This window comes from Dermacentor variabilis, chromosome 3, assembly GCF_050947875.1.
Source record: "Dermacentor variabilis isolate Ectoservices chromosome 3, ASM5094787v1, whole genome shotgun sequence".
Lineage (NCBI taxonomy): Eukaryota > Metazoa > Arthropoda > Arachnida > Ixodida > Ixodidae > Dermacentor > Dermacentor variabilis.
In genome coordinates, this window is record NC_134570.1 from 113,937,174 (window position 1) to 113,961,642 (window position 24,469).

Consider the following 24,469-nt stretch of genomic DNA (forward strand, 5'->3'; position numbering starts at 1 on the left):
TCGTAATCGTTGTATGCTCTTAGCTTACGTTACAGTGAGAAGTCTAGCCCTTGTGTGTTTACGGCCGTTCTCTCAGTTTTCGTGTTAGACACCGAGAAGGTATGAGCCACGTGATCAGTATAAGCTTTATTCACAATAACAACCAACAGTAGTCATCAGCATAACCAATTAGCGGACCAGTGGAGAGTGCGTGTGATAGAAGTTTTGGATGTTAAATTATGTGTGCAGCAATTAAGAGCACATTATTTATTTATTTATTTATTTATTTATTTATTTATTTATTTATTTATGTTCCGTCGCCGGAAAAAGAGAACAGGCAATAATCTACTTATCTACTTATGAGATCGCTGAAGGGGGGCAGCAGACCTTTTCGGAAAGCTTTCGATTACTTTTCGCGTAACTAAGTATAAAACCGAGGACCCCCACATTCTGCGCAATCAAAAAAATCTGAAAAAAAAGCAATTTGCGGGTGGTATTGCCACGTGCGCAGAGCTATTTCTGTGCACGCTAGTCACATTCTGCGTTCTCTTTTTGCAGTCACGAGTAATCAGATCCAGCGGATTCACAGGCATGAGAAACAAACTTGATGCGAAAAACATCAATTTTCTTGCAATCTTGATGTACTTTCAATAACGGGACAATCGCTCCTCAACTTGGGAAGTCGGCACGTGCCCCCCTGTCGGTTTCTGATAACCTTTTTTTTGCGTTCAAAACGCATGTTTAGGCACGTAGAGACCTCCGTGGGCATTCCGTCCTGAAAATTAACCAAGCTGGTACGAATAGAAACAGATTAACATTCACCTAACTATCCTTACATGATTTGAATTCCAGAGCATTTGCACTGGTACAAGTGATCACTTTAAAGTAAATCAACATCTTAATCCCCCTATATCCGTTTATCCTACCTTAAATCACTTGAATACAGATTAACTCAATTTTGGCATTGGGCCAGGTTCTACGCCGTGGCTGTTCACCGTGGGATATCGCACTGCGAGCTGGTCCACAGGGCACGAAATTTTTTCTGCTCAAAGCGAATGCTATTTGGTGTTTTACGTGTAACGCGGAAAACTGGCGAGGTGAACACCCACCACCGAAACACAAGCTTCTCGTGTATGCATTTATTACACGTCGCAGGTCTGTTGCATGACGTGCGTCCTCTTGCGCTTGTTGTGGTGCAGCCAAAGACGGCACGCTGCCGCTGGAAGAATAACTTTTGTGGCTCACTCTTAGGGGATCAAGCAGAAAGCACGTATTTCAGATGGTGTAACAGGAAGACGTCTATGAAAACGACACAACAAGCGCATGCGAACCACAAGTACACCCATGTTCTCCCGTCTCTCGTAGTCCCTGCAAGAAGGCAGCACACGGTGTCTGAATTAGCGACGTGGCCGACTCTCGCACGACCAGGCTGCAAAAAATCTCGTCCTATACAGATAGGTTTTGGCGTTAGCTATGTGCGGGCTGCTGCATCTCCTAGTACGAAGCTTGGAGAACTGAGTTTTTGCAACAGCGTAAGCGCTCGCTAAACAAAATGCGACGCGGCCTATGTGCCACTGCGGATGTCAGCCCTCTTGGACAGTCCCCCAAAATAAATGTGCTGCCGTAGCGCACGGTTACGATGAGTTAATTGTCTTGAAACTAATCTCCCGTATAGCTGTGCTTTCATATCTTACCAACATTATTTACCTCGACAAACATCATATATTGTGAGAAATCGTAGCGCGAAAAAACACGAGCGAACATGCGAAAACAGACGACACGCTAGGGCTATATCGTTTCTTCTGTCCGTCCATACATTTTCTTTTGTTTTTCTGCTACAAATTGCCAAGGTGCACGAACGCGTCCAAACAGCCACAGTTTTGAAGACTATACATTGCCTTCGTCCTTCCACCGCCGACCACCGAGAGGTACTGGATATGAGGTTGTGTTCGTGTCATGTGCCCGTGCTATTACCTTGCCAGATCAAATATGATTTGCATCGTTTACGCCCCAGCATGACGTTGGTTTTGCGTACCTATTTTCGCTCGTGAGAACTTAGCAAGCAGGGATATATTAAGGGTAGGGTACTCCTTTCGCCATCGTGGGAATTTCAAACTTAAAGCTCACTGAATCCTGCGTATTCATGGATCAGCTATGATCCACTCTAAAGTCTCTGGCATTTTGTCATCTTGCGTTGAATCTTTAAATATTATAATGCAGTTGCCTCCGCTGAAAATCTGGTACTGGTGGCATAGCTTTGCTAAGCTGGCTCATGATGCCAAAATCTAGGTTGAATACATGGTCCCCTTCTGGTCCCTGTGATCATCACCAGCTTTTAAACGACAAATGTGGCTTTCTGTTCCAAACGAGAAAGCAAATATAGGGGAGATAAGCTGTGAAATGACTAGGAGGTGTAAACTCCTATGCCTTCGAGCTCTAAGTATGTTAAACTCTAAGTATTATAAATAAATACTGATACTTAAACCACTACACGTTTCTAAAATGCGTTTATTGAGCTACTATTGCTAATGTCATAGACCTCGTTAAAATGATGGGCTATATGGCGCTCAGATTGTGGCGCAAGTTCTCCAAACTTGGCCAATACACCTACCGCGTGAACATGTACCAACCAAACAGCGGTACTCTGAATGGCTCATGGCGCCATTCCCCGTCCTTGCCTGAAATAAATAGAAACGAAGCCACATGAGCTAATGAAAGTTACTAGATTGGAACGAATGCGGAACGTGCGAACATGGCAGTTCTGTAAAGAACGAAGAAAACTCTAGGGAATCATGTTAAAAGATAACTAGAAATGCTCTGCAGGCTACTTTACATCTGATATGTTGAGAATACGAAAAATTAGACACTTTAGATAAAAGGTGAATAATCTGAATGCGATAGCAAAGCATATATTTGCTTTGAAGCTCTTTCAAATTTGCTCCAATAATACGCGTTTACGATATCTTGGGGTGACACAACACGTGTACATGCTGCTAAACGCTGGAAACACGCCGTTTTTGTGGCTTCTGCTGTGGCGGCGGCGCCGGCCGCTCCAGAAATGCTTACGGCTTTCACTCGGGTTCACGTCGTGCGTCATTCATGTCCGTTGCCTAAACACCAGCGGCGGAACACCTCATCAGGCCAGGGTTTTGAGACGCGTAATCACTGGTGCCGGGGCGACATTTCTGCTGAACTCGGGCAGCTTTAGTTGTCGCGTTATGAAGTAACGTTGTTAGGAAATATTCGTTGTTCGTTCAGTTATTTATTCATGTTATCAGGGAATTATTTGTTGAATATTCGATTATGCGTTTTGATTTCTTCATTACAAGTATTGTAGATGCTTCGTTTGATCCATCATAAGAAGTACAATTATGCTATCTACTGCAGGCGATTTCTAAATGTTCTGCATGGTGTAAAGAAACACATCGTATAGCGATTGCATTTGTGCCTAATAGTATTTCGTTCTACGTTAGTGCGTGTCCATCTTTGCACTGGTGTCCTCCTCTTGTATTTGTTCCTGCACAATCGCAATGCCTACGTACCCACCAGGCCAATTTTAATAATAGCCTTTCTTATTATTCAACAAACCACGCTTCCTTCCGTAAAGCCCAACAATGCTCGGGGTAGTGATGTGATCATATAACATGCGCAGTTTTAAAGTGGCAAATACAGATCATAGAAAATTAGAGCTAAGAACGATGAACAGACGTACGTACCAAGCAAGGCTCTCCTTGGTGACGGTGACCGCCCAACGCATCTGTGCAGTTTTCGTGGGGAGGCCCTATATTACAAGCACAAACATAGAGAAAGGAGTGTTAGAGAGAATGGTGACAGATCATATAGGGAAACAAATTGGAAAACTAAAACATCACCAATAAAACACACCTGACGCACAGTCGCTGGCACACTTGTAAGAGTGAATGACGATCGGATGTGATCACCATATGTCACAAATTAAAACGCAGATCGACGCCACAATGTGGCTGTGCATTTGCACGACTTAGACTGGGTGCATGCACTATTCGGCAAAAATGTGGGCTCCAGCGGTACCTCATGGTCGATTCCGTGGATGCTGGTGCTGTTCGCCACAGGTGACTCGACTACCCTAGACAAGTGGGATTACGACTAACGGATATGCAGCACAACGCAAACTGCGCTTTGCTAGAGGCATCGGTTGACATTTTTTATGGCATGATACGTTATTAGCCAGTCAAAGAGTAATACAAGATCGGACAACAGAAAGGGCGACAGATCAAAGGACACATGGCTGTTTGCAAACGTCACCAAATGAATGAAAAAAAAATGAAATCAAGCATGACAGGAACATCTCGTTGGGACAACAAACAAGCGTGTATGTTTAAACAAGAATTTTTAAGTGTTTAGTAATGTCTTAGCCTTCATTTCTTTCACGCCGATACTGTATATGGCTAGTTTCTATGTATTTTTCATGCGTGTCAACAAAAGTTATCATTATCAAAAATGGCTCACCCCCTCCCCCCCCCCTTCAAACAAGCAACAATACAATAGTTCAGCCTCCTCGTAATGCAGAGGCTGTAAGCACGCAGTAAATTGAAGCGAAGTGCCTTCATTCATTGGAATCTCTCATACAACGTGCAGAACAGCGTAAGTTTTAAAAAAGTAGAAGCCATGTAAGCAAGAATATCTCTGTAATAATAATTTGGGTTTTACGTGCCAAAACCACTTTCTGATTATGAGGCACGCCGTAGTGGAGGACTCCGGAAATTTTGACCCCCTGGGGTTCTTTAACGTGCGCCTAAATCTAAGCACACGGGTGTTTTCGCATTTCGCCCCCATCGAAATGCGGCCGCCGTGGCCGGGATTCGATCCAGCGACCTCGTGCACAGCAGCCCAACACCATAGCCACTGAGCAACCACGGCGGGTAATATCCCTGTAAGCAAGCGAAAATGCAATGGCTTATGCCACCGTAAGGCAGAGGCTACAAGCGCTCAGCAAATAAGGCTACAAGCACTCTGCCTACTTGCTAAAATAAGTTTATACCTTGGATACAAATAAAGTTGGCATGATTTATTAGGCTAATAAGAACAAATACTCCACTTTTACCAGCATCGGCAATGTCTACGTTCGGAGTGGCCTCTCCTTGTCGGCGTTCAAAACACATGCGCATCTACTTTCCTTCTGTTCTACCGTGGTGGTGCTCCCGTCTAAACCTCACGCGTGTCAAGTTTCCTTTGGCTGCTTGGGGCAGCCGTCCCGTCGTCCTCGGGAATGTATAAAAACACGGTAAATAAGCCCGTATTGACACGTGCACTTGTTTATCCTCATGGGGTGACCACGTTTCACCGTCCAACAAATGTTATCGCACAACGCAGGATGCTCCTGCATGTATCAGAAGTTTCTGGAATGTTATCGATGGTTCATCCGCTGTCTGTCACCGAGCATTGTATATTCAGATTTCTTGTATGCGCGACGCGAATCGTGTAGAACTTTGTGGAAAACAGGCGGGTCGCGGCGATTACTCTGGAACATTCCATGACTGATGTGTTTTAGAGCCGCCGCGCTTCACCCGCTCTTAAGATCTTTGACGATAATCGACTGTGTTCGCCGCTTTCGTTGAGCATTGAGTGTAGCCTGTTTTTGTGGGCACAGGTTCGTCCAATAAAGTTAGTTTCGACATTCACAGTTTTGCTTCTGTGTCCTCGACCCTCACTACCACGTGGCAGCATATTTGTTCAAAATTTTGTGTCACCTCAGTGTCGTGTGATGCACAGCTTCGTCCAATAAAGTTAGTTTTGCCATTCACAGTTTTGTTGCTGTGTCCTCGACCCTCACTACCACGTGGCAGTATATTTCTTAAAAATTTTCTGTCACTTCAGTGTCCTGTGCTTCACAGCCTCGCTGGTCATTCACCTGCATAGAGCGGTTTTGGCTCAGGATTCTTATTTTGATTGTTCTCAGAAGGTGTCTGACAAACCTTGGGTTAGCTGCGCTTTCTTTTTCATGTCAAATAGCGCGCTTTTTGATAGAGTGTGCAGCATGGTTTCATTTATCAGGGTTGTCACGTATGGCATATAATGAACAATGGGAGTAATGGGGACCAATGCATCAGATTTCTTCAAAGGGCCATGCATACTACCGAGCACTTTGAACAGAAAATAATATTGGATACTTCATGAATAGAACAGAATACGAGTTCCGGAAAGCATATCTTATTAAGCGTCTCAATCTGCTGTTTTCAATTACAGTTCACTAATGTGCACGTTAAATAAATTAAATATGAAACAGTAAACTTGCTTCAAAAAAAGTTTCAATTAGCGGAGACATTCATCGAGAGATGGCTTTTGCTTGAAGCAATGCAGAACTTGCACGCCAGATGGCCAAATCAGAGACGCATCATGTAGGATTGGTGTTTACAACCGGTACTCTCTTTCAAGCTTTCCTGTGGGCCACTGCGCCGACTGAGAGCGCCTCCACAAGGTCCGCGTGTGGCGCGTGTTAATATATTTTCACTCTAGCTTGTCTGAATATGTACGACGTGAGCCCCATTCGGACTTGCTTCGAAAACAGCTTAATGTGTTTTTTTTACGTGATGAGCATTCGCAGATGACTTCACTTATTTCCTGGGGCTGACTGTGTTTATGTGTCTGTGCTTCTAAGCGAATTTTCCACAAGCCTGGGTCCCTGGGTAGTCAATGGGGTTTACAGAAGAGTTGTGGAAGGGTTAAACACAACCCCTTAGACCAATTAGAGCAACTGCGCATGTCGCACAGTGTGCCTAAGTGCTGTTCTTCAACGAACTTTTTCGGCAGCGCTTACCAATCTAATGTTATGCTCAGGAAGCTCGTTAATGTAGCCCAAGGGATAACCGGTAACGCTGCAACCGACAAACTCATGAGTCTAGGGGTGCACAACACAGTGGAAGAAATAGCGGAGGCCCAACAGCTAGCGCAACACGAAAGATTGAAAAAATCCCGAGCTGACAGGAACATATTACAGGCAATAGGTGTTGAAGTGAATACATCAAGGAGCCCAATAGAGGCTGAAGTAGAATTAAGGACTGAAGTTAGGAATAGGATCAGAACCAACCCTCTCCCCAGAAACATGCATCCATAATATTGCTACGGCACAATATGTGCGATCACGAAAGGCGAGCAGTGTGAAGACGACGACGACGATTAGAAGCTAGCGCGGGTTGTTGCCTCTTGGCCAAGCGCAGCGTATTGCCTTGTAAATATACTTGTAAATAGCTTTTCGTCGGTGTCTTCCTGCGTAACATATCTGGTGGAGGTGGACGTTCCCTGTACCTCGTCACAGAGCTTCGCAGTGGACGGTACGTCGAGCCTTCCTTCATGGCTCCCGGCGACGACAACCCGACTCCGCCGGCTCCGACACCTGCTGCCACTTCGACGACCTACATCACTCTCCCCGCTCCCCGTGATCCTGGCGTATTCTCAGGCAACGATGGGGAAGACGTCGATGACTGGATCAGCCTGTATGAACACGTCAGCCGCAATAACCGGTGGGACCCTACTATTATGCTCGCCAACGTAGTCTTTTACCTCTGTGGCACACCTCTAGTTTGGTTTCGGACGCACGAAGATAAGCTCACCAGTTGCGATTTGCTTGTTCGGCAACCCCTACGGTCACCAACTTGCCGCGCAGAAGGCGCTTTCCGGCCGTGTACAGACGTCAACAGAGCCCTATGCCACGTACATTCAGGACTTGGCTCTGCGCCGCAAAGTTGACACTCACATGACTGAGTCAGACAAGGTTTCCCACATCCTCAAAGGCATTGCCGATGACGCCTTCAACTTGCTCGTGTGCAACAACGTAGCGACGGTGGATGCTGTTATAAAAGAGTGCCGCCGCCTGGAACTCGCCAAAAGCCGACGTATTGACCAGAAGTTTGCCCGTCTGCCCAACACCCCAGCGACATCTTCCTGTGCCGACGCTCCTCGTCCCAACAACACTGCTGATGTTACCAGGATCGTCCGGCGTGAGATCGAAGCTGCCTATCCGGCTACCTTCGACTCCAGTCCCACCTACGCATCTGCAGTCACGGTCTCACTGATCCAGGCAATTGTCCGCCAGGAGTTCGAAAACATGGGTCTTCACACCATCTGCTCGGCCCATCGCCCTGATACCCGCCCGGCTTCTTCCATTCCGCCCCGTCCCGCATCTTCTTACCCACCACGTTTCCGCCACGCATCTGAATGGCGCACTGCTGACGACAAGCCCATTTGTTTCTACTGCCATCGAATCAGGCACATTTCTCGGCACTGTCGTAGTCGCTGGAGTTCCCCGATCGGGTCTACTCACACTGCCTACTCTCGCTCCCCAGGTGGCCCTTCTCGTCCCTATGCCGCACGCTCCGATAATGCCGCCACTGATTCTCCTGCAACGAACCGCCCTATTCTCGTTCGCCTTCGCCCCAACGACGACAATCTCGCTCTCCCCTGCCCCGTCGCTCCTATTCGCCGACTCCCTTCGGACGCCGCTCCCAGCCGGAAAACTACACGATGCAGCGCCTCGAGGTGACGCTGCATTGCTCCCTACGCCGCCAAATCCTCTACTGACGTTGCCCACTCATCTGAACCTTCTTGACGTGCAAGTCGACGGTGTTTCTGTGTCTGCACTCATAGACACTGGGGTGCATTTGTCCGTAATGAGCGCTGACCTTCGTAACCGGCTCAAGAAAATTATCACGCCCGCCACGACGCCTGTTGTCCGTGTCGCCGATGGCGGAACAGCCCCCGTTATTGGTATGTGTACCACCCTCGTCTCCTTCGCCGATCGCTCAACAATAGTGCTATTCACAGTCACCGCCCACTGTCCCCACGACATCATCCTCGGCTTAGACTTCCTCTCCGCACATTCTGCTCTCATCGATTGTTCCGCCAATACTCTCCGCCTTGACCTGCCTGTTCTCGATCCTGCTGAACCACACTCCAGTCGCCTCAGTTCCGCCGACTTCGTTCGCTTGCCACCTTCGGCACTGACCTACGTTGACCTAGTGTCATCCCCACCAGTCCCTGACGGTCACTACACCGCGGCTCCTATGCAAGACGTCCTCCTTACACACGGGATCACAGCACCTCATACAGTTTTATCTATTACGGCGAATTGCGTCTGCCTGCCAGTGGTCAACTTTGGCTTGACGACACAAGTGCTGCCACGTGGGATGTCTCTGGCCCACCTTTGCTCATTCGAGGATCACTCAGTAGCATCCATTGCAGTTGCCGACACTTCATCCGATACTCCTCTACCATCGCAGTCGGCAAATTGTACCATCGCGGACTTCCAGCAAATGATTGCCCCCGACTTGCCGTCCGAGCACGCTCGTGAACTCTACCGCGTTCTGTTTTCCTACCACGATATTTTTGACTTTAACGATCGTCCTTTGGCCCAAACTCAGCTGTCAACCATCTCATTAATACCGGCGATGCCCCTCCTATTCATCGCCGCCCGTATCGAGTGTCACCAGCTGAGCGTCAAGTTATTCACGCGGAGGTTCGCAAAATGCTTGCCACGAACATTATTGAACCATCATATAGTCCATGGGCGTCACCTGTATGGCTCATGGCGCTTTTGCGTGCGTGGATTATCGGCACCTTAATAGGGTTACCAAAAAGGACGTGTATCCCCTACCTCGGATTGATGACGCCCTTGACTGCCTCCACGGTGCTCGCTATTTCTCCTCTATTGACCTTCGCTCCGGCTACTGGCAGATTGCCGTGGACGATCTCGACCGCGAGAAGACTGCTTATGTCACACCCGACGGTCTTTATCAATTCAAAGTGATGCCGTTCGGTCTATGTAACGCCCCTGCCACTTTTGAACGCATGATGGACTCCCTTCTTCACGGATTCAAATGGTCCACGTGCCTGTGCTACCTGGACGACGTTATCGTATTCTCCCCAACGTTCGCTACGCACCTCGAGCACCTCTCAGCATTGCTCGACGTGTTTCGTCGAGCCGGTCTGCAACTCAAGGCATCCAAGTGCCAATTCGGCCGTCGCCAGATTGAATGAATGAATGAATGTGTGGGTTTTATTGGCGCAAGGGCCAGGTATGGCCAAAGAGCGCCATGCAAGTGTTAGTGATTTCGCAGTGGAGTTGTGAATTCTGTGAAGTTGATGTGACGTGGCTGTAAAGGGGCCTAAAATATAGTCGCTGTGAAGTGCGTAAAATGTACGTTTAATAAAATTATGGCGGTGACAAATGACGTGTACTATGAGCATTAAGGTGCATTGTAAAATAATGATATGATATAAAATAATGCATAGGTTTCTAAAATTAACTAAAGCACCATGGCCTCGTTAGAGCCCTTGAGACACAAGGGCCTGGAGGCAGGTGCTATATAAAACAACTATCACAGCGGCATCCTCTGGAGAGAGGATGCGCTACGAATTTATTGGGCTCATAACATGTAGGACAACCTCATTTAAAAAATTGAGGACTGCTTTGGTGTTGAAAAATGGTTCTTTACCAAAAAACATAGCTGGGTGAAGAGGTATGCAATAACGATATGCAAGAGGAAAATGCTTCTTTCTTTCAGGTTCGGCTTTGCGACACTCCAAGAGGACGTGGAGGACGGTCAGCCTCTCACCACATCGACCACAGGTTGGCGGTTCATTTCCAGTAAGCAGAAAATTGTGTGTACCAAATGTGTGCCCTATTCTGAGGCGGCAGAATAAGACATCTGTTCGCCGTGATTTTGTTGGGGAGGGCCAAAAACCTAGCTGTGGCTTTATAACGTGAAGTTTATTGTTTATTTCTGCGTTCCACATGCGTTGCCAGTATTGTCGCAGTTTCTTGCGCAAGAAAGGCTTCAAATCTGTCACCGGGACAGCAGCTGCAGAAAAAGTGTTTAGTGATGTGAGTGATGTGGCCATTTTATCAGCCAGTACATTACCCTCGATACCTCTATGGCCAGGTACCCAGCATATTACTACATGTATATGTGATATATAAATACTGCATAAGAGGGAGTAAAGTTCAATGAATACAGGATTTTTAAGCTTTTGTAATGAAATTAACGCTTTTACGAGACTTAGCGAGTCTGTGTATACAATTGCTCTGTCGAGTTTTAATTTCTGTATATGTCTTACTGCAGACAGTACTGCATAAGCTTCTGCAGTGAAGATACTTGTTTGCGGGTTCAGTAAGTCAGATATAGAAAGAGAGGGACCAACAGCAGCATAAGATACACCAGCATGTGATTTAGACGCGTCTGTGTAGAATTCGGAGCACCTGTACTTCGATTGAAGTTCGCGGAAATGCATAGCGATTTCGATGTCGGGTGCGTGTTTTGTGACCTCTACAAAGGATACGTCACAGTCTATCACCTGCCACCCCCAGGGCGGTAATAGCTTAGTTTGAGGCATTAGTCGATGTTCAAGAACAGGGACATCCATTTCCGTGCTAAGTTCTCTTGCACGCAGTGAGAAAGGAAGTCTCATGGAGGGTTTATTATTAAAAAGTGTTTCACACGTTAAGTCATTAACAGTCTTGCTGTCGCCAGATTACCGTCCTTGGACATCTCGTTGACGCGAACGGAGTGCAACCGGACCCAGGCAAGATCCATGCTGTTGCGCACTTCCCTGTTCCGAAGTGTGTTAAGGATGTGCGCAGCTTCATCGGCCTTTGTTTGTACTTCCGCCGTTTCGTGAGAAATTTCGCCGCCATAGCACGACCACTAACCGAGCTTTTGAAAAAAGACGCCCCTTTCCAGTGGGGCGATAACGAGGCCTCTGCATTCTCACATCTAATCGACATTCTCACAACACCTCCCGTTCTGGCCCATTTCGATCCTTCTGCGCCTACCGAAGTCCTTAATGATGCTAGCAGTCACGGCATTGGCGCGGTACTGGCACAACGCCAGCGTGGCCACGACCGGGTTATCGCTTACGCCAGTGGGAGAATGAATGGACACAGTGGGAGAAAAGCATTCAAAGCACATTGTTTCAAGACCAACTAAGGGCCGCCCAGAGGGCCCATGATGTCGCTGAAAGGTTTGGCCTGACAGTGCCGGCGTGGGAGCGGCCCGTCTCGGCCTAAGAAGTCGAGCCTCCGGACCTCATTACAATAAAAGTTTTCACACACGCACAGACACACGCCGACAGGGGTCCTCGAGAATAAATAAGAGACTGGGTACGTTTTCATTATCATAATCAGCCTATTTTTGTGTTCACTGCCGGAGAAAGGCCTTCCCCTTCAATCCCCATAATACCTTCCATTGGGCTAGATGATTCCAACTTCAGCCTGTATATTTCTTAGTTTCATCAACCCCCCCCCCCTAATTTTCTTCCGTCCTCGACTGCCCTTCCTTGCCCTTGGCACCTCTTGTGTAACGGTAAGGGTACACCAGTTATCAAACAAACGCATTATACTTGCCTGCCCAGCTGCTTTCTTTCCCTGATAATTTGAACCTGAATATGGGCTATACCCGTTTGCTCTCTGATCCACACCACTCTTTTACTGTCTCTTAACGTTACGCCTAGCGCTTTTGGTTCCAATCTTCTGCTTGGTTCTTAAAATGTTGTCGATCTTCTTTATTAGCCTCCAAGTTAGCACCGGTACAATATTATTGTAGACAGAGCTCTTGAATGGATATGTGGAGGTCCCCGACGAGAAGTAGCCGCGGAAGCCAGCATGTTTTTAACCGTCCAGTCGTGGTGCCGATGGGTTGCAAGAGGATGTCCCCGAGGAGAAGTAGCCGCGGAAGCCAGCATGTTTTTAACCGTCCAGTCGTGGTGCCGATGACTTGCAAGAGCACTTAGTTGACGCGGCCGATCAGGCCAAGCGATTTAGCATGTGCTGTTCTCGTGAACGCGTAGCTCCTCATTTCCTCAAGCCACTGACGCGCTGTAGCCAAGTGGGCTGGTGGTCTGCCTAACTATAACATTAAGAATAGCCTTGCAAGGGCCTTTAAGTTGGGCAGCAGGCTTATTGACAGACGGTAGTTTGGCGAATGGGGCCGGCGCCTGATTACGGCTTCCAAAGGTAGACGCAATTGTGCGAACCCGTCAGCGCGTATTAACGCGGAAGCCTTTAATGGCTCATTCTAAATGTCATCTGCCGTTATCAGAAATTGCCACAGATTTCCGGCCTGCTCATTGGTCTCCTCTGTGACGTGACGTCACTGTCGCTAGGCACAGGCGTGTGCTCGCGTGCTTGACGTGACTGTCGTCGAGTGGGGGTCTCGGGGTGGTTCGGCGCCGTGCGGGATGACTCATCACATTGGCACGCGTGGCGGCCCTGTGTTCGACGGTGCACCCTGACGTCACTGTCGTCGGGCGCTTGAGGTGGCCTCCGGATTGGGCGCTGTGTGCCCTGACGTCACTGTCGCGAGGCGCTCGGGGCGACCGTCTCCTTGGATGTGATGTGGCGGCGGCGGTGGCGGCAGTTTACTTTGCAGTATTGTGTGGGAAGGATGCCTCTCCTCGCCGAATCAGTGTCTCCGAACACGCGATGTTCGGCAACCGATGAGTGCAAGCGGCGCTCAACACAGGCTGAGCGTATACGTCGCATGCATCAGGGTGGCGAGGCGCCTCTGACACCACAGAGTCCAGGGACGTGACCGTCCAACGCAAGAGAGGCAATGCATTTGAAGCGACTCGCTCCATCTCCGGGTACGGAGGCAAATGAAGCTCGGAAGCGCCGTGACCGCCATCTTGCCGCGGTAAGCCGAGCAAATACAAGCCAATCGAGAGAAGTGGATGATGAGGATGGGCAACTACGCCCCGACACCACCATGGAAGACGCGTCTCCTCCTGATCCACAAACGGCGCTGCAACAGATCCAGGCGGCCACAAACTACTTTAACAAACACTTCGTCCAGAACGACGTTGCAGGCATTTAATAAACAAACAAACATTCACATAGCCCTGTACGAGTTGTGTGCCTCCTTGGTGTTTCCGACGCAACAAATCGCCATTGGCAATGCTGTGACGCTTCCGCCGTTTTACATTTTAGCCTTGACAAAGTGTCTTCCGTTCTTTTTTTTGGGGGGGAGGGGTGTCACTCACCTGCGTAGGGGAGTCCTGTTACAGCGTCTGAAGGAACGCGAGAGCTCCAGGTGGCGTAGTAGTTGGTCACTGCTGGCCCCACGTCATCGTACGTGTTTTGCCTACCAGGTGGTACTTGCTGTTCCGTTAGCAAAGGCTTCGTCTCCTGCCATTGCGAATGGTGGCAGCGTAGCAGCGTGCCAATCAGGTTGTTGTCGAAGAGGTGACTGTCCAGGTGCGAGAAACAGCAGGACCGGCATGTCAGCGCAGAAACGCCTCTCAAGCTGTATATCCACAGGACTTCAGCAGGTACGTGTAAGGCCCCGTCGCACTCACCTTGAGTTGGCCGTGTCCTGATAATGACGCTCGAATGCCTGGGCTCAGTCATTCGGTGTTACAAATTTGTTGAGCCGGCAGCAGATAACTGGCTGCCATGGCCATGAATAAATGTAACCAGTCAGAGATGACTCTGATGGTTTGCCAAAGCCCTTTGTAGAGGCGCAGATCAGTCCCTGGGCGGTACCATGCACTCTTATGATGCAGACGTGGCCTGCATTTTACAACCGTGGTCTGCTCTCTTGCGATTCTCACGCAGCTACAAATGTCTTTAAATCTGCTTTGAATCCCATGGTAGGTGCCAATAAGCGTCTGCACCCCTTATATGAACCTCTTCGACTCGAACTTCGGTTGCTAGGTTTGTGTCGCTGGGTGTGTGCCACCCTACAATAACAGAAATGATTCATGAAATTGCTGCGATGCTCCCCGGAATTAAAACACCGCCATGCTTTGGCTTTGCGGCGGTGGCAATAGATGTGGCCGAGTGTGTTGTAGCAAGCGCGAGCGAGTAGCCTCTTTGCGCACACATTGCGCTCTTAGCGATACGGTTTGTCGCTATAATGATTCAATGCTAATTGCAACTATGTGGACATTCATTATGATATCGGCGCTGCCGGAGTTTTCTTTCGTTCAACGTTCAACGTTAGCTTTCTAACTGCAGTGGCCTTTTTTTCCCTTCGCCCTTTCTAGCTGCTTCAGGCATGATGATATCGATCCTCATCTGTGCTTAATGTTTTCACATATGCCGCAACAAATCGGAATTATATAGGGAAACGTAGCTTCGCTTTAGAGTAATTCTTCTATAACTCCATAGAGCAAACAGGAACTCTGTGCGCTTAAACAGCGTCCGCTGTTGCAGTGGCTGTTATATAGGGCTCAAGAAAAGGAGTTGGAAGAGAAATGCGTATCTGACAGAGAGCAACATTAATATTTTGTAACTTTCGCCCCAATGCTGCTGAAGATGAAGCATTTGCGTAATAGCAATGAACAAGCCTCGTTCCTTGAGGAGTAGCCATGCCCCCACAGCTATATCGTGTGTTCGTGCATTTTTTTTTTCACAACACGCATAGTTCATTAAACGGGAAAAGTTGCTAATCACTTTAAGCCATCTTTTTGCCCATGAGCTTCGGTAATATGGTAGGTGGCATTGAAGATATATTTTACTTAGTTCAAGATATTATGATGCCTGAAGGAGGTTTAGGCTCTAATTCTCGAAGGAGTCTTCAACGACAACGCTAAAGTTGTACTTCCGAGCTGTAGAAGATGTCGCCTTATCTCGTTGATGTAAGGTACAAGGAGCAAGTTGTCCACGTGAAGGTTGTTACTTTTCATGATTATTGCAACCCCGCTTGGCCTCGTCCAAGCAGTTCCACTAACGGCGGATCCTAACAGCGGCAACAAAAACGCACAAGATATACTTTGGCAGTTTCTCAAGAATGGCGTGCGCGCCGCTTCCGCTGAGATATTTCATGCAGCACGCGCGGATGTTTACCGCGGCCATCGTTTCTCAGACGACCGTCATTCTTAGGTGCATAAATTATCAGCATTTCTATCGAGCCTTCTTAATTTAGTTGCTCTGGTAGTACTATATAAAAACTCATTTGTGTTTTCTATGCACTCGTGTTATGTGTCTGAGTCTCAAAAGCTGAACACGTCTGCATGAGGACAACTACTGTAGCTGTGCATTTTTGCTACCAACCATGATTTCAGGATATCCGCGCTCAGTGAAAGCATCTAAGTTTTTTAGTCAGGAGCAGCGAGAACATTTAGCAACTCCTTTAGGTATTGCGATATCACAGAAGCAGACAGACAAAGGTTAACTGTATATGTGCGAGTTTCGCTTAGTTCTGGAACGTAAGCTCACTTGGTGATGAACTACTTGCAGTGCAGAAGGTGGGAAGCAGAAGCAAGTGCAGTAGTGCAAACTGCATCTTCATGATTGACATATTCGCCGTTCTTTGTCTTTATGCAAGCGAAGTTGAGTCACTCTAATTTGCTGAGGCCTGAAAACGAAATGATATGATGGGACAGCCAAATGTTTCCGTCTTGCGAATATTCTTAGGACTTTTTGAGCTATATTTTCAGACAACATTTATTAGGCTGATCTCTTTACACGATAAAAGTCATTTTAGACGACTCTATGTTGTACAATATAAAACACACAATGAGGTTACGAAATTCTAAATATTGTAAAGCGCAACATAGAAAGAAAGAAACAAGCCGAGCCGGCCAGATAAAGGAGCAGAACGCTCTGTTCCTTTATCTGACCGGCTCGGCTTGTTTCTTGTTTTCTATGTTGCCCTGTACCAGTTTTAGAATGCAATACCAACTCGCGCAATCCTCAACCCTAGGTTATGAAAACAAAGTTTTAAATATGCCTGCTCAATTTTGATCTGCACCGTGTGCGTTGTTCCTCATAACTTGCTGTAACTACTCCGATACTTCAACAAAACTGCTGTAGTGAAACAATAAAAACTACTCGATGCTGCCCTGGAACACTTTGCTCGCAAACATGAACTACATCAGTTTGCAACAAAAGAAACATTTGTGTCGTTTTCTGAAAATTTTTTTTATAAAGTACATAGTGACATATAGGGTCAACGAGCACCAGGCTTCTGCAATCATATATAGCCAAAGTAGAATGATAATTTCGATTATTCATAGTAAATTATCTTAATGAGAAGCCGTTAACAGGATGTAAAAAACGATCGCGTGGTTTTCGACGCTACACAACGTTTGCGAATACTGTTCAGATTTTGCCATAAGATTATCACAGATTAAAGTATACTATACTCAGCGAGAAACAAAACCAGTCAGCAGGGTTTGTAAAGTGACCAAATGAATTTTCCGTGGAATCTACGGTAAAGACAATGCACTTGTCGGATATTAGCTTTTAGCATGACTGATTTAACTTTGACTTAAACATTTCCTTCATGTTGTGCCCAAGTAAAAACAACAACAACAAAAAAAAGAAACAAGCACTCATGGTCATATGGTATGCATCTGAGCTGCAGCGTTAAAATTCAAGCAAACACCTCAACTACCAGTTATTCAAGGAATCATTGGGAACAGAGCGGCCCACAGAGAATTATCAAAAAGGAAACGATGTAGATTTGTCTTTACATTGGAGGGGTTACCGCGTCAGAATTTTTATATTATTTCGTGAATCAAATTCCCCTGTCAATTTTTTCTGTGGTTTTCTTATCCGTGGTGAAGTTCTGGGAGACCCCCGGCTATATGTTATTGTTGAGAGTTTGCCACTAAACCCGGTAAACCCTAGTTCTGTATGAAACACCTGAGCAAACGTATTCGATAGCATTACCGCAATCAGGAACGCACTGCTTTAAAAATTGCCCCCTCGCTTTACAGAGTACATTATTACCACTATGACGGCACAGAATGTGAACTGGTGTGAAGATTGTCTCTGAATATAGACACCTTTGCTTACGATATATCTCCGATAGGCAAACATCTCACTACATCATCTTTGATAACAGCCACGCTTATTAATATATAGTCTTTATGATGGGCCAAGTTTACAAATATACTGCCTCTGGTAGCGGGCGCGCTTTGATGACACCATCTATGACATCGACTCTTTCTTCAATTCGACAGTTTTCGGTTCCGATACAGTTTGCCAGACAGAAGACTGATCCACATGACACAAGGGGTTGACAGTCGGCAAAGAGAGCTCTCACTTAACAAAACATTAGGACGAAGGATCGTCAAATATTGTCAGCGTAACCGAATGACTAGACGCTTCTGGAAAGCTATTCGTTTTACAATGGAATGATGTACAGACCACCAATTCCTTAACAGTACCGCGCGAGCGTCGACTGTCTGGCCGGTCAGCAATGCAGTGCAACGAGATAATCAAAAGTAGCGCATGCGCATAAAAGTCACAGGAGGCCGGGGGTCATTGACTGAGTTAATCGTAGTAGGAGCTGTGACTTGCTGCTGGGAAGAGCCTAGCAGACGAAACAGTGAACTTGATGCGCATGTGCTACTCCTGTCTATCTCGTCGCTTTGCGCGGCTAAAACGCGTTGACCGGCGGTCCAGTCGACGCTCGTACGATACTGATAATGAATCAGAAGACCCTAGGTACTTAGAACAGTGTATTTGTTACAATGACTGTAATTAGTTAGCGTTGGACGTTTTACTGCATAATAACGTGGAGAACATAGCCGGAGAGACCAGGAACACAGTTTGGCTACGCTTTAATCATAGACCGCAGTGTGCCTTTAGAACTTTTTACAGCTGATGACACTTCACCACGAACAGATGCAACCAATTGGAGGTGTAACATGATGCAAAATAACGGATGTTGCAGATCTTAACACCAGGTAAGGCAAGACTTTAAGAAAAGCGTTAGAGATGCCCCAATTCTACTTCACCACACTCAAGGGGAAGCAACGCCACATTTATGCGCTAGACTTGACAAAAAAATCTTGCCTACACGTGATGAAGTGCTTTCGCACAAACTCCAGGGAAGTGCAAAAGTTGCAGTACTCGTCAACCTCAGGGTATTTGATCGAAAAGAAGTTGTGTTATATTCGCTCTATATTACTGGTCGCTAGGAAAGAAACATAAAAATATAGAATTGCTACCTTTGCAAAGGAAGTAAAGTGGTAAGAGTATTGGTGACAAAACTAAATCTGCTATGCCTCCAATCTACGAGCCTTTTAAAGCGAAGGCTAAAACCGCAAGTATGAGGTGACCACAATGCCGCCTCGGTGCGCACGCACTCGACAGGGAACGTTAGAGGTGGAATCAGACAATACAAAATCACTTATACCTTCACTGAAATTTACCTTCTTTAATGATGTAGTATAAGCAAAATGTGCTCCGTGGGGCGCTTACGTCGACTTGTTGATAGAGTAGGTTTAACCAGGCACGTCAAGGTACCAAAAAATTAAATACAAATTTGGTGATGTTAATTAAGTTGAAGTATGCAGGCAGGGTTGTCTGCTACACGTGCGTGTATTTTGTAAGCACGGCAAAGAAGGGCTGCTGGCATATAAATATCAGTCAATTTCACTGTCTTCAATAGACTATTATCGGATTCAGTGGCTTCTGATACTTAGAATATTGCACTCTGGGATTTATCGACCCCTGAGAGTCGCCCTTACCTCAATCAGAAAGCGTCCTCGGCGGGTACAGAAGACACTGTCCAACTCAATGGCATATATCGAGAAGTGACATTCTCACTTTGACATTCTGCTTCTTATTAGATGGAGCAGCAAACTGTCGCATATAACTTCACGATGTTCTTGGAAGGATCCGGTCGTTTAGAGTGGTGACTAAGCTCTGTAGACGAGCAAGGCTGATTTCTGGCAGCAAGGAGCGAAACAATTTGCCTAACCTGGGCACCTCGCCCTTTATTATGGGTAGATTTTTCTTTTTTTCAATTCGATACGTCTCTCTCTTTCTCTCTCTTTCTCTCTTCGACATTTTCAAGGATGGCTGCATGAACAAATATTTGCTGCTTTTATTGCTACCTGAGCGCAGTACCATACCGCATTGTTTCCTTGCTGAAGAATCTCAGCACCGAGATTCGTCTTAATGACGGCAGGTAATTGATATTTGACATTTCTTCTTCTCTCCGTGCCTTGTAGTAAAGATATTAGTTAATTTCCTTTCCCTTTGCCCTCTGGTAGCTTCAACGCTAGTCAAGGAGAGAAGGCGTTGAAGGTCCGAAGTCGGCGTCCCTCGATGATTCGAGTGCACGGTGGCAGCACGAAGGAAGGGCCGCTGTCCATTAAAGTGACGCTTTATTCAAACGCCGAGGCGTCTGTCCAAGTGGAAGTCCGAAGCTCTGCCCTCTCCACACAACCAAACATGACTTTTTTAAAGCCCTCAGTTGCACAAAAGGAGTCGCAAACCAGCCAATCACACATGCGAGTTCACATTATTGTAACCAATAGCACAACCACCTTCGTGCCGCACACAGCATTGGTGGAAACAGTGTCACGCCTTAGAGCCCGCCAGGGGATAGGATTTCTCAAAGACACGTGCCACCTCCCTCTCCCCTACGTTGGGCTGCGAATATCGGCCTATGGTGTCCTCCTCTTTTGACCTGCAAGCGGCCGCCATGCAAGCTGCGAGAACCTTTCCATGAAACCACGGCTTATTGACTGCATATCTGCCGGACAGCGGGATACCCTGCCAGTACTGAGAAAGCTCTCTCCTGTGCAGCTGTGTGCCGGTTCGCTTGAAATCCGAACAGCGTAATTTGGACCCGATGGCGATCGCGCACAAAAGCATCCGTCGGTCGTTGGCGGCTAAGTGGATTAAAGCTACCTCCGTTTTCACGGGCATTCTTAGAAGGTGCACGCGGATGCCAAATATCAAACCGGCTGGGCAGCGTCGTGTCACCCAATTTCCGTGACCGGGACTGTCGACGAGACATTTGGGAATCGCATGGTCTGTTTTATGCAGACGGCATTGTGTTTCTAGCTAACGAGCAAACTGATATGAAACTTCTAGCTATTATCTCTTGACTGGAGGGCAAGAATATTTAGCGTTAAAAAATAGGGTGTTATGTAAATCAGTGAAAACAGAAAACAAACTTTGTCAATACAGGACCATGAAGTGCCTCGCGCAGAAGAATATAAATACCTTCGTAAATGGCTAAACGAGTGTAATATATAAACGGAAACACAGGAAAAAACAATAACAGCAAAGGGAAAGAGAAATGAGGTCTCAATGAATCACAGAGTGCTACGGGGGTACAATTGGTACGAGTTGCTCCAGCGAGTGCGGAAAGGTGTAATTGTTCGAGACTTACATTTTGAAATACAATTGTTTGCTTGAACTCAGGGATAAAATCAGGACTCAATGGCAACCAAAGGACAGCGGGAGGCTTTGCATCATGCGCTCACGGGAAAACTATAAATGAAGCTGTGCAGGGTGATATGGGCAAGACAAGTTTTGAAGTGAGGGAAGCTCAAATTAAAGTTGATAATGAAGAATTAATGCGGAATATGGCAAAAAAAATATAGAGAGAAAGTGTTCAGATATTTGAGCACGAAAAACACTGAATAAAAGAGGAGGAAAAGAAATAGGAAGCTTTCCAGCAAGTAGTATGCGACCGGTGAGGTGAGCAATATGGCAACAAAGAACGCCAAGCGGGAGGCCAGAGAGGCTGACAGAATCTCATGGGTGATGGCAATGGAAAAGATACTTGCTTTGGGTAAATACTGAAGAAAAAAAATAAAGAAATTCAGGAAAGGGACAATTTATGATATCTCAAAGGGACAATCTTTTCTAAGGGAGATCAGGGTGCCTTAGAAGACGCCCTCAAAAGTGAGATAAAACAAGAAACGTGTGCTTGCTGCAATTCTTATTTTTGATTTTTTTTATTTATTTTGTACATACTGCTAGCTTTAACGAAGGCTTTGGCAGGAAAGGGTACATTCATAAAAGAGAAAAATACATCATTCACATAGGGTTCAACGATAATCGTGTATAAAGGGACTTGGGTTTGGTTTAAAAACAAGCTTATTAATACACACGTGCAGCGATATCGAAAATGCACATTCGTGGTTGGCAACAGAAGAAAATGTAAAACCACAGTTGATCACGTAGCAACATAGATGTGGTGAGACAGCTTGGAGAAAAAAGAATCGAGGGTCGTACAATCGACAACCTCTTGTGATAACAGATTCCATTCTCTCATAGAAATATGTACACTTGAATGTTTCATTGTGAAATCTATACTCAGATAATTGTTTATTGTGCTTTGTTCTTGAAATTCTAGCCTTAGAATGTACTAAAAACTTGTTTATGTACATTTAGTGTTTGGGAATTTACATTTAGTGTGTGGGAGCCAGCATATACCACCGTATTCTATAACAGAGCGAATGGGTGACGTGAAGGCGAGTATGGTATTGGGTGAAGCGTATCTGAGGGACCATTTGAGGGAAAAGACTCTGAGAGTGAGTTTGTTGCTACGTATGACACGTGTTTGTTCCATTGAAAGATCGGAAGAAATAGCGATACCTAAATGCTTGTATTCTTGAACCCTTTGTAGTTATCCTTGCTGAATTTGGTATGGAAATGTTAGTGGTCCTTTCTTTCTCGTGACTGTCATGCAGACCGTTTTTTTATTTAGCGTCATCTGTCAGCCCTGACACCATTTCGCTATCGTTTTAAGTGCGTCATTCAAACCTACTAGACCATCCTTGGTCTGTATTGCTTTATAAATAATGCAGTCATCTGCGAACATGTCTACCGTTGCATCAATGCCATTTGCTACGTCGTTGATAAAAAGAAGGAAAAGAATGCGAGCTAGAACTGTGCCTTGAATGAATGAATGTTTGGTTTTTATTGGCGCAAGGGCCAGTAATGGCCAAAGAGCGCCAAGCCAGTGTTGATGAATTCGCAATGTAGTTATGAGTTCAATGAGCTTGATGTGACGTGGCTGTAAAGGGGCCTTAAATATAGTCGCTCTAGAGTGCGTAAAATCTATGTGTTATAAGATTATGTCGATGATAGTGACGTGTTCAATGAGAAATAAAGTCCATCGTGAGAGAATGATGCATTATAAAAGATCCGTGAGATGGTAAAATTACCTGGAGCACTACTGCCTCGCCAGAGCCCTTGAAACACAAGGGCCTGGAGGCATGTGCTATACAGTATGACTGTCACAGCGGCATCCTCTCAAGAGAGGAAACGCTACGAATGTATGGGACTAATAACGTGTAGGACAAAATCTCTGAGGAAACCTAGGACAGTGTTTGTATTAAAAAGCGGTTCTGGACCGAGAAACATTACAGGATGAAGAGGAATGTGTTGACGGTATGCTAAGGAAAAATGCCTCCTTCTCTCAGATTCGGCTTTCCGACACTCCAGGAGAACGTGGAGCACGGTCAGCCTCTCCCCGCATCGGCCACATGTTGGAGGCTCATTTCCGGTGAGTAAGAAGTTACGGGTGCCAAATGTGTGTCCTATTCTAAGACGACAGAATAGGACATCTGTCCGCCGTGATTTAATTGCAGAAGGCCAGAACCCTAATTGTGGCTTTATTACGTGCAGCTTATTATTTGTTTCCCTGTCCCACAAGCGTTGCCAGTAGTTTCGCAGTTTCTTGCGCAAGAAGGGCCTCAGATCTGTGACAGGGACTGCAGCAGTAGGATGAGCAGAATACGATGCAATTGATGTGGCCATGTGGTCCGCCAGAACGTTACCTTCGATGCCCCTATGACCCGGCACCCAGCATATGATGACATGCTGGTTACATATATATGATTTACATAGGACGGAATATAGTTCATTGATTACTGAATTTTTGTGCTTACAAAATGACATCAAAGCCTTCACAGCGCTTAAGGAGTCCGTATATATAACAGATTTTTTAAGTTTTGTTCTCCTTATGTGCTTTACAGCCGACAGTAGTGCGTAGGCCTCAGCCGTAAAGATGCTTGCTTCCGGATGCAGTACATCGGATTCCGAGAAGGATGGGCCGACGGCTGCATAGGCCACCCCCTCGCGTGACTTCGATGCGTCTGTGTAGAACTCCGTGCAGGAGTGTTTGTATTGGAGTTCCCGGAAATGCATTTGTATTTCAATCTCTGGAGCGTGTTTTGTAACTTGCATGAAAGATATATCGCATTGTATCATCTGCCACTCCCAAGGAGGTAGCAGCTTAGCTGGAGGCATTAGGCGATGTTTGAGGATTGGGACATCCATTTCAAGACTAAGCTCCCTCACACGAAGTGAGAAGGGCTGTCTTACAGAGGGACGATTACGGAAGAGTGTATCATATGTCATATCGTTAAGGGTATTAAAACACGGATGTTCAGGATTAGAGTGGACTTTCAGGAAATATGTTTGGCTGATGTATGTTCTCTGGAGATGGAGTGACCACTCATTTGATTCGACATACAAACTTTCAATGGGACTTGTTCTGAAAGCGCCAGTGGCCAGTCTAATTCGTAAATGGTGAACCGGATCTAGCATCTTTAGCGCGCTCGGGGCTGCAGAATGATAAATCACGGCACCGTAGTCCAATCGTGATCGAATGAGGCTTTTCTGAACATTCATCAAACATTTTCTGTCGCTGCCCCATGCTGTATGGGATAAAATTTTCAGTAAGTTCATTGTTTTTAAGCATTTCACCTTGAGATATTTTATGTGTGGAATAAATGTTAGTTTAGAGTCAAG

At 46.3% G+C, this 24,469-nt stretch overlaps 1 protein-coding gene across 1 annotated transcript; it reads right to left on the bottom strand.

The window, feature by feature from the left end:
* Positions 1–1,042: 1,042 nt before the first annotated feature.
* LOC142574109 (uncharacterized) lies at positions 1,043–19,665 on the bottom strand. The gene is made up of 5 exons (XM_075683270.1): positions 19,435–19,665; positions 16,169–16,307; positions 3,696–3,760; positions 2,591–2,657; positions 1,043–1,347 (listed from the first exon to the last, which is right to left on the bottom strand). The coding sequence occupies exons 2-5, from the start codon at positions 16,248–16,250 to the stop codon at positions 1,235–1,237; spliced, it is 327 nt and encodes a 108-aa protein (XP_075539385.1). The 5' UTR covers positions 16,251–16,307; positions 19,435–19,665; the 3' UTR covers positions 1,043–1,234.
* Positions 19,666–24,469: the final 4,804 nt, after the last annotated feature.

Coding starts and splice junctions, on each gene's coding strand:
- LOC142574109 (XM_075683270.1), bottom strand. CDS start 16,250: ATGTCAATCATGAAGATGCAGTTTGCACTACTGCACTTGCTTCTGCTT. Junction 3,761..16,168: donor TGCAAGTAGTTCATCACCAA/GTGAGCTTACGT, acceptor CTTGTAATATAG/GGCCTCCCCACGAAAACTGC. Junction 1,348..2,590: donor GGTTGGTACATGTTCACGCG/GTAGGTGTATTG, acceptor GCCTTCTTGCAG/GGACTACGAGAGACGGGAGA.